The sequence below is a fragment of the Gadus morhua genome, chromosome 14, assembly GCF_902167405.1.
Source record: "Gadus morhua chromosome 14, gadMor3.0, whole genome shotgun sequence".
Taxonomy (NCBI): Eukaryota; Metazoa; Chordata; class Actinopteri; order Gadiformes; family Gadidae; genus Gadus; species Gadus morhua.
This window is the reverse complement of record NC_044061.1, coordinates 15,589,594-15,605,496: the sequence shown is the minus strand read 5'-3', so window position 1 is coordinate 15,605,496 and position 15,903 is coordinate 15,589,594. Positions and strand designations below refer to the sequence as shown.

The 15,903-nt window shown below is 41.1% G+C and overlaps 1 protein-coding gene across 1 annotated transcript; it reads left to right on the top strand.

Moving 5' to 3' along the window:
- The first annotated feature begins 5,832 nt into the window (after positions 1-5,832).
- On the top strand, positions 5,833-7,229 carry kctd12.2 (potassium channel tetramerisation domain containing 12.2). The gene has a single exon (XM_030377551.1). The coding sequence runs from the start codon at positions 5,922-5,924 to the stop codon at positions 6,693-6,695; it is 774 nt and encodes a 257-aa protein (XP_030233411.1). The 5' UTR covers positions 5,833-5,921; the 3' UTR covers positions 6,696-7,229.
- The last annotated feature ends 8,674 nt before the right edge of the window (positions 7,230-15,903 follow it).

The window sequence follows — 15,903 nt, the reverse complement described above, 5'->3', positions numbered from 1 at the left end:
TGTCTTGATGGTGCATTGATAAGTTCGGAGGTTAATACTCTGAATAGCTCAGGTTGTTTTTTATTGGTCGGCATGAAAAAAAACATAAGGGTCGTCATTGGTCGTCATGAAAAAAAACACAAGGGGTAACACTGTTGTTTTTTATTGGTCGTCATGAAAAAAACATAAGGGGTAACACTGTCGCTTTTTTATTGGTCGTCATGAAAAAAAAGTATAAGGGGTAAAACTGTTGTTTTTCATCAGTCATCATGGGAAAATAACCTAAGGGGTAACACTGTCGTTTTTATCAAAAGAAACATGAGGGGTAACACTGTAGTTTTTTATTGGTCGTCAAGAAAAAACACATGAGGGGTAACACTTGTTTTTTATTGGTCGTCATGAGAAAAACACAAGGGGTAACACTGTTGTTTTTTATTGGTCGTCATTAAAAAAAACATAAGGGGTAACACTGTCGTTTTATATTGGTCGTCATGAAAGAAAACATAAGGGGTAACAATGTTGTTTTTTATTGGTCGTCATGAAAAAAAACATAAGGGGTAACACTGTTGTTTTTATTGGTCGTCATGAAAAAAAACATAAGGGGTAACACTGTTGTTTTTATTGGTCGTCATGAAAAAAAACACAAGGGGTAACACTGTTGTTTTTTATTGGTCGTCATGAAAAAAACATAAGGGGTAACACTGTCGCTTTTTAATTGGTCGTCATGAAAAAAAAGTATAAGGGGTAAAACTGTTGTTTTTCATCAGTCATCATGGGAAAATAACATAAGGGGTAACACTGTAGTTTTTATCAAAAGAAACATGAGGGGTAACACTGTCGTTTTTTATTGGTCGTCATGAAAAAAAACATAAGTGGTAACACTGTTGTTTTTTATTGGTCGTCATGAAAAAAAAACATAAGGGGTAACACTGTCGTTTTATATTGGTCGTCATGAAAGAAAACACAAGGGGTAACACTGTTGTTTTTTATTGGTCGTCATTAAAAAAAACATAAGGGGTAACACTGTCGTTTTATATTGGTCGTCATGAAAGAAAACATAAGGGGTAACAATGTTGTTTTTTATTGGTCGTCATGAAAAAAAACATAAGGGGTAACACTGTTGTCTTTGTCAAATAAAATATAAGAGGTAACACTGTCGTATTTTGTTGGTCGTCATGAAAAAATCATATTTGAAAAAAAAAAAAAATTGTCCTTGTCAAATAAAATATAAGGGGTAACACTGTTGTTTTTATCAAAAGATACGTAAAGGGTAAAACTGTCGTTCTTTATCTGTCGTCATGAAAAACCCATAAGGGGTAACACTGTCGAAATGTATTGAATAAAACATAGGGGGTAACACTGTCGTTTTTATCAAATGAAACATGAGGGGTGACACTGTTGTTTTTTATTGGTCTAAAAATGAAAAAAAACATAAGGGGTAACAGTGTCGTTTTTTTATTGGTCGTCATGAAAAAAAAAACATAAGGGGTAGCGCTGTTTTTATTTATTGGTAGTCATGAAAAAAAACATAAGGGGTAACACTGTTGTCCTTGTCAAATAAAATATAAGGGGTAACACTGTTGTTTTTCATCAGTCATCATGGGAAAAAACATAAGGGCTGACACTGTCGTTTTTATCAAATGAAACCTAAAGGGTAACACTCTATAGAATAGAATAGAAACACACACGCGCACACACACACACACACACACACACACACACACACACACACACACACACACACACACACACACACACACACACACACACACACACATCATTTATAGCTTACACACTGATATTTTAAAACACGAATGCGAAATGCGTAATGCGAAATGCATCCTGGGATATTTAACGGTCCCAAGTCCACGCCATGGACATATTGGGCTAAGTAAAATAATCTCCGTCCACTTCTACAGAGAAACACTCTGAGCATGCGCATTTCAATGTTTCAAGTCCAATACACATTGCATTTGGCTGGTGGGGCTAGAGCCCCTCTTGCCCCTCCAGACGAACTCAGCCGGAAGAAGCAAGCCAGGGTCGACTAAAAATTAAATAAAAGCGCCGAACTTATTATTTTATAGTACTTTCTGGGGAGATTATTTAAAAAAAAATATATATATTCTATTTTTTAGATATTTCCTTTTTTTTCATTTTCATTTTCTTTTCTTTTTATTTCTTGTGAGAGTAGCGACTTGCCCCTAATGACCAGTCGCCACTGGTCATTCTGACCTGGGACATTTAGAATTGTCGGTCCTCCTCATTTTTTTCCGGTCATTGACCGGTAATAACCGAAAACGGAAACTCTGCTATAAACCGGCCTAACTTTCACCGTCAACACCGAACCCCTTCTTCTTCGCACGGCTGTCAACATCTTACGCTAGTTAGATTTTCTCAAACAGCAGTTTCAAGCACGGGTAGCATAGAACTAACGTTAGCCAAGTGGGGGCTCCATGATTGCTAAATCGAATTAGAGGTAAAATTGCCATTAACAAAGGAAAGCATAGTATGCCTTGCGACCGTGCTTCGCAGTATGCCTTGCGAAACCCAGTATGCCTTACGATACACCTCGTGATTGGTCGATGAAACGCTACCAGGAACGCCTAAAGGAGGTTCTTGTGTCATGACAGAAACGCCCAAGCCTGCAGCTGGACCCTTCTCCCTTCCTTTGAGTCAGAGGCAGGGGTTGTTATCGTGTCTTTATTGTCAATAGCAGGATGAGTCCGAGCCAGCGCTTCCATTAGAGTAGATTGAAGAGCGCTACCTTAACCCTGAGAGAAGGTGACAAGAGAACACACACCCCAACTCAAACACACACACAGACTGGTTTGTGCGCACATACATAAACACACACACACACACACACACACACACACACACACACACACACACACACACACACACAAACACACACACACACACACACACAAAAACGCCGCTCTTTCACCACACCATGCCTAGTCATATCATCTGTGTGTCTGTGTTGTGCGCATGAGCGTACAGTGTGAACGTATGTGTGTGCGTGGGGGTATACAGTGTGTGTACACTTGCATATGATGAAATATAACAATAGTTGGACTTTAATTATAACGTTTTGTCAAATGGTAATTTTTCGATCAGCACATACAAAACATACACACAAAAAGACACACGTTGACCTCTGTGATGCAGATGGTAGAGTTTCAGGGTCAAAAATTCAAAGAAGGAGAGAGAGAAAGGTTGAGACGGAACACCCAAGACGGCGGGATAGGAGCGTCATACATTTTGTCAAAGCAGAAGTTATATGATAATCTAGCATATGAGTAAAACATGAAACATTTAAGATAATATCGTGTGACTACTTTAGTTTGATTGTCACAGGGGTTTTGTACATAGATGACCCTCACTGAACATCTGATCCCAAAACACTGACTAATCCCTAAAATAAGTAGTCTGTAAAGTAATCTCAGATACCAAAACTGAGTCACTGCAAACAGTTTTTGTATATTTCCAAGGCTCCAGCAAAGAGAGGGCGTGATGAGCAAGGGCTCAGAGGCTAAAAATGCAAAGAAGGGAGAGTTCCAGATAGACATACCGGGTATAGAGAGGAAAGAGGCTGGTAGAGGAGAGAGGAAAGAGGGGAGAGTAGTTTAAGATGTTCGGATCGGGTACAAGAGAGGAAGAAGGAGAATGGAGAGACTAGTGAATAGTGAAATGGACAGACCGTGAGGGAGAGAGAAGAATGGAGATAGGAAAGAGGATGGAGGAGAGGAAATAAGGGATAGATGAACAAAGCGGGTGGAAGAGCGGAGAGAGAAGAACGGGAAAGGGGAGAGGACAGAGTTTCAGATGGACAGATTGGGTGGGAGGTGTAGGGAGGGCCAGGGAGGTCAGACAGACGAGTATACGCGCCAACGCACACGCCATTAAATGATTGACAGGAGAGCTGGCATCACTGCGTTGGGCCGCATGCAGCTGGTGACATTACTTCTCTCACACACACACACACACACACACACACACACACACACACACACACACACACACACACACACACACACACACACACACACACACACACACACACACACACACACACACACACAAATGCAGATGTAGAGAAACAAAGTTACCCAAAAAAACACACAAACACACACAATTCTATAGTCAAGGAAATATAGACAAACGCATTAGAGCAGTAATTCACACATTTCTGAATCGATTCCAGTTACACATCACAGCTGTTTACATGTTCTATGCTAATAAAATCTGTCACTAAACGCCTAGCTATCTACCATCTCAACCACCATCTCTTTTACACACAAAGCATCTTATTTGTATCTTTGATTTTCCTCAAAAATGTACGGTTAGTATGAAGCCTTTGTATGAAAGATGTACACATAGAACATGCACATAGGATATATATATAAATTAATTAAATAAATATATATAATAATTTGAAAAATGTATGAACAATTCAACATAGAACATATGTTTAAGCTAAATATATAGGCTATATTATATATAATAAAATAAATATATAATAATATATACGTACATTTCCTACTTTTTTAAGGAATTGGTATCATTTTGAAGAGAAATCCAACCTGATTTAGAGAGGTTATTTACAGAAAAAGAGACCATTGCAGAGAAAAGTAGTTCTCTCTTTGATGGGTGAGACCTACTCGTCCAAGGGTTTGAATGGAGTAGTAAGGCTGCAGTCCGCCAGAGGGAAGTATTGTCTGTAAAATCACTGGTGAAAATCACTGTTTTTAAAAGTGGTGACCCTCATCTGTCACATATTTTGATGGCTGAATGAGACACTTTACCAAGAACATTAGTGGGAAATATAAGGGTTTCCTCTTTAAATCAGTCGCGTCTCCATAACCTTTCCACACTCCAGGGAGCCTCCCAGGTCTAATGATCTGACCTTTACCAGTGCATAGACAGAGCGAAATAAAACCCTTGCTATAGGCTTGAAGCAACACATCTGGAAGGAGATAACTGATTATTTGCAGCCACTTAACCAAAGCCCATTGTGACTGTAAAGGATGTTAAGGATTATAAACGGTTTAAAACGGTATTTTGCATGACGCCCTTTCAATAATATTAATGTAGCCCACTTATTAAGAAAATATTCTAAATATTTTAGAAAATTATGATTTAATAACGTAGTCGGTTGAGAAGTATTTAATAAGTGTGTGTACCTGTGTGTGTGTGTGTGTGTGTGTGTGTGTGTGTGTGTGTGTGTGTGTGTGTGTGTGTGTGTGTGTGTGTGTGTGTGTGTGTGTGTGTGTGTGTGTGTGTGTGTGTGTGTGTGTGAGAGCAAAATATAGTATCGTCTGTTTTCCACTAGATGTCCCCCTCTCACAACAAACCGCTTTCTGACACCTGTTTCCCACCACTCTTCATTCAGTAATTCATTCCTCTTTAAACCGTTCACGTTCTTCAAAAGATTATACTTTTGAATAAACTAAACCACCAAGGAATAACAAACACCCATTTGCAATTACTGGCTTTATACTCTGCTGTCATGCGTTTCCATCATGTCAAATCTGAATTATATGCCATCTTTACCTTATGAGACCATACTTTATTGGACGTTTTGGCTTCGTCCAACAATTTCCATCTAGGCCTATCTATTTTTCGGCAAATGTTTACAATGCTTATAAAACAATTATATAGGCTTCATCTATCATAACAGCACATGGACGCATGGCGTGCTGAGTCAAAGTTAAACTTATGTACAAAATACAAGCTGTGTGTGGGATATGGCTATTTCACACAGCCAGCTGGAACCGATTCCATCACTCTGTTCTCACGGTACTCCACCGTGAAGAGTTAACAGTCCGTCCTTACTCCTCCCACACGGAACAACTCCAACCATAGCCTATAAACTTCAGTATAAACTACCATGTTGCTACTTCACATCCAGCACGCAGTCCTCCCACACCAATGCGTAGATGGCGCTGAGCGACAGCCAGGTTTCCTCCTCCTCCTTCCCGGAGATCGTTGAGTTGAACATCGGAGGACAGATGTACACGACTCGGCTGGAGACCCTAAATGCGGTCCCAAACTCCCTGCTGTGGAACACCTTTTCTCAGGGCTCTCCCAAGTTCGCAGCCAGGGACAGCGGCGGACGCTTCTTCTTCGACCGGGACGGCTTTTTGTTCCGCTACATCTTGGATTATTTAAGGGACTCGAACTTCGTTCTGCCGGACTCGTTCAGAGAAAGGGGACGCTTACAAAAAGAAGCAGATTTCTTTCTTCTGCACGACTTCTCCAAGCGCCTCGATGGGGACAGCGAAGTGGACAGCCCCCACTCTGCCGTGTCCGCTGTCAGCCCAGTGGTTGGGCCCCTGGGGAACCCACTCGGGGTCCGAACTGGTTACGTTACCATCGGTTACCGGGGTACGTATACCATCGGACGGGACTTCCAAACCGACGCAAGGTTCCGGAGAGTGGCCAGGATTACAGTCTGTGGTAAAATCTCCTTAGTGAAGGAGGTGTTTGGGGACACATTGAACGAGAGTCGCGACCCCGACCGTCCCCCGGACAAGTACACGGCCAGGTACTACCTCAAGTACAACTTTCTGGAGCAGGCGTTCGATCAATTGGCGGAAACTGGACTCCGCATGGTGGCTTGTAGCTCCACCGGTACGTGCGCCTACACCAGCAACGACCCCAACGAAGACAAGATCTGGACCAGCTACACCGAGTACGTTTTCTCCCGGTGAAGACCAGAATGTAGCACAGTTTATATTAGATTTATCATCGTTGATTGAACTTTAAGAAGACAAAACATTTCGTGTAAGGCGGGTTGCTCTAAGACGTAGGCTATATCGTTAGTAGCCTATTTGTTTGGGTATCCGTTGGCAACTGTCCAAGATCTTGCAGAACGTCAAACGGTTAGCTAGCTGTGGTTCTTTAGTCTAAAGGTCGTAACGTTTAATTTTTGCCGCACGAAAGGTAGTCTCGGTAAAATAAATCAAGTAACTTTTTTACTAATAGTGAGTTAAGGTGACAGTTCGTCTTAACAAATCTTTCTATTAGTGAATACGGCCGTTAGTTTGGCCACCGGCCGTTTTTCCTGAAGAGAAATTAATAGCATGCCTAAGATGGCTTGAATCTGGACGCCAATGTTTATGCTTATTGGTTTTAAAATGAGTTATTATCCAGTTATGAATGTTGTTCTTAAGAGTTTTTTGTCTATTCTACCTAATGTCATTGTTTTAAATCTGTTGCTGAAATAAAGTCATAACAAAATCTCACTTTCAGTTTTCCAATTGATTTACATGAAAAGTATCCAAAACGTATCTATAGAATATGTTTCATGACGATAACGACACGTAGCTCTATCGGACCTAGCACAAAGAGCTCCAACAAGGCTAACCCCGAGAGCAAATTAAGCTTGCACACCGCTGATGAATTAGCTTAATTGTCAAATGGACCACATTGCTCTTACGTGTGGCAACACACAATTATTTCCTCTCATACAAACATTCATAAACCAACAGCGGTGGCAACCATGCAAAGCCACAGCCATCTTGTCGTGAGCAGTTAGGGTAAGGTGAATTGCTCTGGGACACCAAGATACTTAGGAGGAGCAAGGGATCGTGAAAGCAACCTTCCTGTTGCCAGACAACCCACTCGTAATTCCTGCTACTGAAGCTGGCATACAGAGTCTACGCAGAATTGCAGAAATAGAATACAGTTTACTTCCCTTTAGGCTTTTGAAATAAACATGACACCATGAATTTCATCCTCCTTTTATTTTCAACACAAGTTGCTGACTCACTCGAGGCCTATAGTAACTTGTAGGCCAGGAGATAATATTGCTTATTAGGTTTACCATAGAATATAATATAATACAGATGACCTATCCTCAACAACGCTGAACCATCCACCATCTGCACCAAACACACACACTAATACATATTATGCGCACACACCCTGTCCTTCACCCACCCTACACATACACACACAAAACATACTCACTCCACACGCACAAACCACACGGCCATGACATCTTGAGTAGATGCCCAATGATGCATGATTGGCGCCATTGTCAGCTGATGACAGCATCTGGACAGGAAGAGGAACACGACTATCTATTCAGACAGGAAGTATGTTCTGTCTAACTAGCGTGGGGTTAAAGCCCCATGGAGACCTTTCCGCAATACAATATCCTATTCTCTAAGACGAGAGAGAGAATATGAGGGAGAGAGAGAGAGCGAGAGCGAGAGATTTCACTAAATGTAGCTCAAAGCTCAAACAAATAATAAAATCTTGTGCTTGGTAATGTAAGATTACATTATCCATTCCAAAGAAGACCTTTAATTGAATTGAACTGAGTATAAGAGAGAAAGAGAAAGAGAGACGACTATCTAAGAAAGAAAGAAAGAAAGAAAGAAAGAAAGAAAGAGCGCTATCTCAAATATTTTTAACTTTGGGGGCGAAAGACAGGGAGGAGAGAGAAACAGACATTTCTATTCCTATAGTGTGAATTAGCAAGGAGTACAAGGAAGTACTCTCTGGCTGAGTTCTCACATCCTGTTACCAGGTAGATTGACAGACAGAGAGAGAAAGACAGAGAGAGAGTGAGATAGGCTTTGAGTGGATAATTTTTACTATAAGAGTGAGAGACCTCTAGGAGAGAGAGAGAGTGTTCAACTCTGGCTATTCAGAGAAAGATTGAGAGAGAGCGTCTTCTCTTGGTTCAACTCTAGAATTCTATTCGAAAAAGAGAGTGAGTGGTCTGAACAAACACTATCATGAATGATGAACAAATTAATGTCATCATGGTCTAGTATATTCATGCCCTAATGTAGTAGGGCTGCCCCTAATCGTCGACCAACAATAATCGATGAGAAGAGTATTAATCAACCAAGTTTTCATTGGTCGGATTGTTGCAGGAAAAAGCAACCATGTCTTAGCATGGCCACTCTAATGGGATATAGCCGAGAGTAATGCCACTTTTGCCATTAACAGTCAGCTTCTCTTTGTGCTTGCGCTTGTTTTTACTTCTCTGCAATTTAGCACAGTGTTAACAATATTACTTACAATTATTAAGTAAGCTATACAATTAATTCTTACACCTGGAACTTGAACCATTTTCTAATACCCAAACATATATTTTATTAATTGCTAAAAACGTTTAACGACCAGTTGACTAAATGTCTTGAACTTCTAGTGAACTTGGAAAATCATTGATCGGGAGCAGCCCTCTAATGTATATATCACATGTGTGTATGAGGTTTGGTCAGGATATTCCACACATCCTAGTATCTAAATGGGATCATGTTTCCATGCCTTAGTGACAAGAGGTCAGCCAGGTCAATCAAGTTTTTATAACTTAATAGTCCCCGCACTAAGTATTTAATTATATACCCTCTCACGTCTGCTTCTTCTCAGCGTGTCTAAACACATTCCTAATCCATTGACTGTCCTGTATTCACAGCTACTCTCAGACCTCCGTTAAACAATCCTCAGGGGCTAAGTGTCTCTCTTGCTTTGACACAGCAAACTCCTCCGCTGTTAACAACATTTTACTGCTAGGGAGCAAAAACAGCTTGCTGTTAAGCATCCCTAATGTAGGAAAACATAGATAACGAGACCAAACAGAGAAGTCCTGGGTGGCTAAAGACGCGGACACTGTGTGTGTTTGCTAAGCACCTGAATGCATCGGAAAGGCATTGTGAGTCATGTTTGGCTAACCATTAGGATTGTGTGCTCATTAACGTATCTGAGAATACAAGCCTTGAACACTTTGGCTGTTTGTCTTCACCACACACAGTAAACTTACTTAGGTTATGAGTCAATGTGTGTGTTTGAATGCACTATAGAGTTTATCAACAACAAACGCATATAAAGGGGTGTGTGTTCTTTGTCGTATGATTTTTTTAATTCTCAGGTCTCAGCCTTTTCTTTTCCAGGCGCAGTGCATCGCTATAGCTCTGAAACACCAGAGCAATGATCTGCTCTTTCACAGGTCATTCCCTGACACTTTTCCAAAGCTGGACAGTTTCAGTTAACATTTTTTAAGCAACCATCTCCAGTATCGTTTCTGAACGAATATCAGAAAGCAAAGTCACTGGAGAGTATGAGGCTCTGGTGTGGGAAAACTGGGGAAAATCACGTCTCCTCAGACTACATGGGAGTGAAACAGGAAATTAAAGACTTGAGAACATTCTTCCGAGGAGCTAGCAGAAATTAGTCTCAGGACGTACAGATTTTCTGCCAAGGTACAACACAATGTCAAATACACAACCTGTCCTTAAATAGGAACACAAGCTAAACAAGCTATTGAACCCAAACCTGTCCTTAGAAACGCAACCCTCTAGAAACACAGCTAACATGGAATCACAGCCCTATGTAAACACATCCTTGCCTAACATAAAATCACAACCCTGGCCAAACATAGAATCAAAACCCTATGGAAGCCCAACCTTTCCTCGAATAGAAACAGAAACTCTCATTAGAAAAACAGCCCTATAGAAACACAACCTGCCTTAAGATATATTCAGAATCCTATGGAAACACAAACCGTCCTTACACAGAAGCACAACCCTCATTTACTTATAGAAACACAACCGCATAGATCACAGAAACACAAGTTTCTTATGAGTTAAATTTTATGTATAACCTTTTTGTACAAGATAACCACGACAAATAAATAACACTAGAAAGGTTTTTGAAGCGTGAATGCATCAATAAAGTAAAAGGAAGATGATAAAGATTTTCAAAAGAGTACAAAAATGTGACCTATATTAGACCTCAAATAGACCTATGAGAAGTACACACACAAACACACCATTCATGTGGACACAGAATGACTTTAGAGTGAGATAGAGACATCTGGTCCGTTTAACATGAATAATGCCTTTAAGATCTACTTAAATTATCAATTTGTTTATCAATTCTCTAGCCCTGGAGAAAGTGACTCCCAAAGGATCATCAAAGATTCCATATCGCGATGTCTCTCCCAACGGCCTAACTACAAAAAACGTTTCCACAGGCCAGCTTTGTTTACACGCCTTAATGCACAGGGTTATATCTCCACCCCGCCGGAAATGGGGATTTTAAACCACTGCAGTATAAATCTATTTACCCTTATACTAGTTATGTACAGTAGGTCATGCACCTTTGACCTCCTTTAGATGAATTTGGGTTTGAGAAACCCAAATTTCACATGTTCCCCTGGTTTCATGGAATGAATTGGTCATGATTATCTTACAATTTATCATTCAAAAAATAATTTATAAAATTAACCTTGTTGATAGTGAATGTAGAATGTTGTTTGATCTGAGAATTACACAAATGTAATCCATTTCGTTTTTGCAGGCAGAAACTTGACATACGTGACATATTGCTGTTTATTTGATATGCGAACCCTTATATAATAATACATTTAATTTATAACGCACTTTATATAAATCCAATGATCTCAAAGTGCTACAATGCACATTAAAAGAAAAGAGAAAAATGCAACAAAAAAATAAAATAAATAGCAGTTAAGCCAAAGGCTTTTCTAAAAAGATGGGTTTTTAGGCCTTTTTTAAAAGAATCCACAGTCTGTGGGGCCCTTAGACGGTCAGGGAGAGCATTCCACAGACTGGGTGCAGCTGAGCAGAAGGCGCGGTCGCCCATAGTTCGGAGCCTTCTCCTCGGAAGCTGGAGGAGGTTGGCCTGTCCAGAGCGGAGATGGCGTGAGGAGGAATGGGGGGTGATGAGTTCTTTGAGGTATAGGGGGGCAGTGCCATGGAGGCACTGGTGGGACAGAAGGGAGATCTTGAATTGGATCCTGTACTGGACAGGAATTATTATAACCATTTAATTAGTAGTTGTTGACCAGTTGAGACTGGGCTGAATTATTCAGTATTTGATAGAGATGACATCATCCAGAGAGACAGAGTGATAGAGAGAGGAAGAGACATTAGGATAGAGAGAGGGAGGGAGAGAGTCATTAAGAAAGAAACAGAGAGAGAGGGACATTAGGACAGAAAGAGAATGAGTGTGTGTTTGTAAAGGTGGTTGTACTGCAGTTGACTCCCCGGGACCCCAGCAGCAGACCGGGAGCCAGCTGGTCCCAGCTGGCTCTGGTGAACAGAGAGGTAAAGGCTGCCAGCATCACTCAGCCACAGGGAACAAAGGATCCTGGGTTGACAGGAAGCACTCCCCCCTTCTACCGGCAACTACAAAATAAAGGTCTGAAAGGCCAAGACACACAGGAACCTGGTTTCAAAACCATGAATAAACTATGCCAGAGATCCCCTTTCCACAAGTGTGCATGTTTCACAAGGGGATACCAAATTGATGCCATAAAGCACACAGACACACACACAGTTTTGCAGTTGGGCTGATATAATCTGTGAACGGAGCATGTCTGTATGTGAGAGAGGGAGAGAGAGAAAGAGTATATCATTCATAGTTTTGAGTGTTTTCTTTACAGTTGATGTTTTTCAAGTTTCCTCGGATGTGTATCCGTAAATTTGCTGGAAGCTTGGTGCCTGACTTGTTATCTTAATGACTGTCTAGTTGCCTCACTGATTGATTGGCTTACTGATTTTTTTAATTACTGGTTTTCAGAATGACTTGCTGTTTTCTGGCTAGACTTTAGTTTGGCTGGAAGGCTGGCTAAATAGCTAGTTGGCTAATCTTCTGACTGAAAATAGGTTTTCTGAATAAGGTTTGCCGCCTGCTTACCACTGTACTCTGGACAGTGTCAGAGTGTCCTAGTGCAGACACTTTCCAGACATCTCTATGGCCACCCCCACTACTTCCTGGCTGCTGCAGATAGTGGTGGTCCTCCCCTCACTGCTAGTTAACCGTTAAACTCACAGGTTGGTATCCCGTGAAGTCATGTGTGTAGTTAACTTAAACTCACAGGTTGGTATCCCGTGAAGTCATGTGTGTATGGAGTATGGAGAAATCACATTTATTTGATGTATTTTAGAGCTGGTTTGTGTAATGCAAGATGAACAGACCAAAACCAACTTGAATGTGACCTAACATCTGGTAAGACAAACTCAGCTAGAGAGAATGTAACTTGAGGCAAGACAACATCTAGAGCGATAGAGAATGTCATCTGTGGTAAGACAAATTGTACAGCTAGAGAGCATGTAATTTGTGGTAAGACACACTCCAGAGCTAGAGAGAAAGGTAAGTAGAAGCGCTATGTTGAGTTTGTCAAGCCTTAAGCAACATCTAACCAGATGAAATACATATACATACATCAGGTCATCAGGGTGTCACTACGCTTTACCTGCTTGCAGAACTAACCGCCATTCCAAGTCGTTCATCCCCTCTGCAATTCAACTACTAAATGCTCCATAGTGTATGTGTATTTGTTGTTTGTATGTAACTGTGTGTATGTACATCAAGCTGCTCAAACAAATTGCCCCTGGTGAGATTAATAAAGTTGTATTGTATTGCATTGTATACACACACAGGGTAGTCTAGTGGATAGAGTATAAGGACACATAGCTGAAACATATTGGGTTCGATCCCTAATGTCTGCAATTCAAAGGTAGCAAGGCATCCTCAAGCCAGACTCCCTGACCCTACCATGCTGCTTAATGATATGCATCTGAATTCACTGGAGGTCTTTTTAAATAGAAGTTTCTGCTCAGTGAAAAACCATAATGCACTGAAAGAGCTCAGGGGGGTTTATTCAAGTTAAATTTGAGGCGGTTGATTTAAGAAGCCTTGACTCTGGAACAGGATGCGTAGGGGAGCAGACAGTGTGTCCACGTCTAACCTGTAATCTCAGCAGGCATCTCCCTCAGGAGCGGATGGCTGACTGACCTCTCTGAACTCCCTTTAGAGAACTCGGTAAAAACCTTACCCCAACCCTCCACTACAGACCCCAGACATTTTCAGAGTAAATCCCTTCTGACAGCACCAGCAATGGAAATAAATGTGACACCGTCTCTCATTCGTTCTGGTTCTCTCTCTAAATATATATCACTCTTCATCTATATCTCTCTCCCTCCCTCCCTCTCTATTCAATTAAGCTTTATTGGCATGGGAAACAAATGTTTACGATGCTAGGCAAGTTAAGAACAGAAACACTGCTTTCCCGTTGTACACATTCTGTGTGTCACCGCCAAACCCCCCCTAAACGAGAGCTTCTTCGTTGCTCTGTGAAGCTGATTAGCTGCTCTGTTCGTTGTTACGCCTGACAGCGGTTCCTCTTACTGCTTCTCGTTGGGAGCGGAGGTATATATTACAACATAGAGCTGCACTTTTACTGCAAAGCACGGGTTAACGCTCTTCTGTCCTTTATCACAGAGAAGACTTCAGAGGTGTCATTTTGTGCCATCTATGAAAAGGCTGTTGATATGACCTATGATCCAGCACAGAATCCAAGGAAAGGACACCGTGGTCCAGACCCAAAAGAGCGTTACAAAGGAGTGTACATCGCTGTGATGAACAAACTCATCGATCAAATCACAACACGCTTTGCAAACATTGAGAACCAGGGTTTTCTTCAACTGCTTCATTCAGCTTCATTCCAAGAAATGTCAGATACTTTTCCAGCTGAGGCATTTGACTGCTTGTTGAAGGGATATGGCCAGTGGTTTGAATCAGACAGATTAAAGGCAGAGTTGCAAGTTCTATATTCAGACAGGGATTTTCACACTGGAAAGAATAAACTTTGTGACTTCATTGCATTTTTCAAGCATGGTGGACTTGACAAAGTTATGACAGAGGTTTATAGGCTAATGTGCTTAATTGCTACAATAGGAGTGACATCTGCTGGTGTAGAGAGAGGTTTTTCATGTCTAAAACGTCTTAAAACGTACACACCCAATACCATAGGACAGGTGCGTCTGCGAAAATTGGCATTTGTTGCAATTGAAAGGAAAACAGTTAAATCCTTAGAAGGAACTCCCAGCTGGTATGACCGAGTTATTGACCACTTCGCCAGGAAGACCAGGAGGGCAGAATTTAACTACAAGGTGAGAGCTAGGTTAGGCACGTTTCCTTGTGGCCTAGCAAGGTGGTTACTTCACTTTAACTTTTAAATGTTAGGGTAAAAAAAAGGGATGATTAAACAATACAGCTCTGTGACCAGCAACAATGTATTCATTGAAGTAAACAATACAGTACCTCGTAAATAACCTCTATATATCATCTTTACAATAACTTTTGTATTTTCATATTTTGTAGTGATTTAACCCTAATTGTCTGGAGGGAAGAACAGGAGAGAGAGGACATCAGAATGCAGTACAGCAGGAATTGGAGGAGAACAGTTAGGGAAAGAAAAGGTAGGCTGAATGTCTTTCCTTTCCAGTTATGTTACCCAGGGGTGGGGGGTTAGGTATGCGCTCGTTTCGGTGCGTCGGTCGGCGGGGTTTGCTTCACCAAAAATGTTGACCACCAGCCGCCACTGATTTTCAGCAACCACAGTCTGATTTGGTTTGGGCCTCAAACCTGTGGTCGGACCCACCTAGGGACTTACCTAAACTTCTACGTTTTTTTACTTTATATAATCTTACTCTTTCCCTTAAGGAAAAGCATTGCCTGGCTTTAACACATAAAAAAACTGTTTCAAAATGTAATGTGAGACAAATGTGAGGAGTGATGATTGTACTACTCTTACTTCTGTCTGGAGATGTGCAATCAAACCCTGGTCCCGAATTGCAATGTATCCAGACTCCCGCTGATTTTAAATTAATGTCTGGTCTCAAATATATTCATCTTAATGTGCGCAGCTTAGTACCAAAGATGGACATGATCAGAATGTGGGTTAGATCAACAGATGCAGACATTGTGGTCATCTCAGAAACTTCGCTGACAAAATCAATTACAAATGAAGACATTAGCATACTCGGATACAATGTTTATTGTACTGATAGGCCCAAGAAAGGTGGTGGTGTAGCCATTTTCGTTAAATCAAGATTTGATGCTTCAATTGTTCTGTCTGAGTCTATCTGTAAG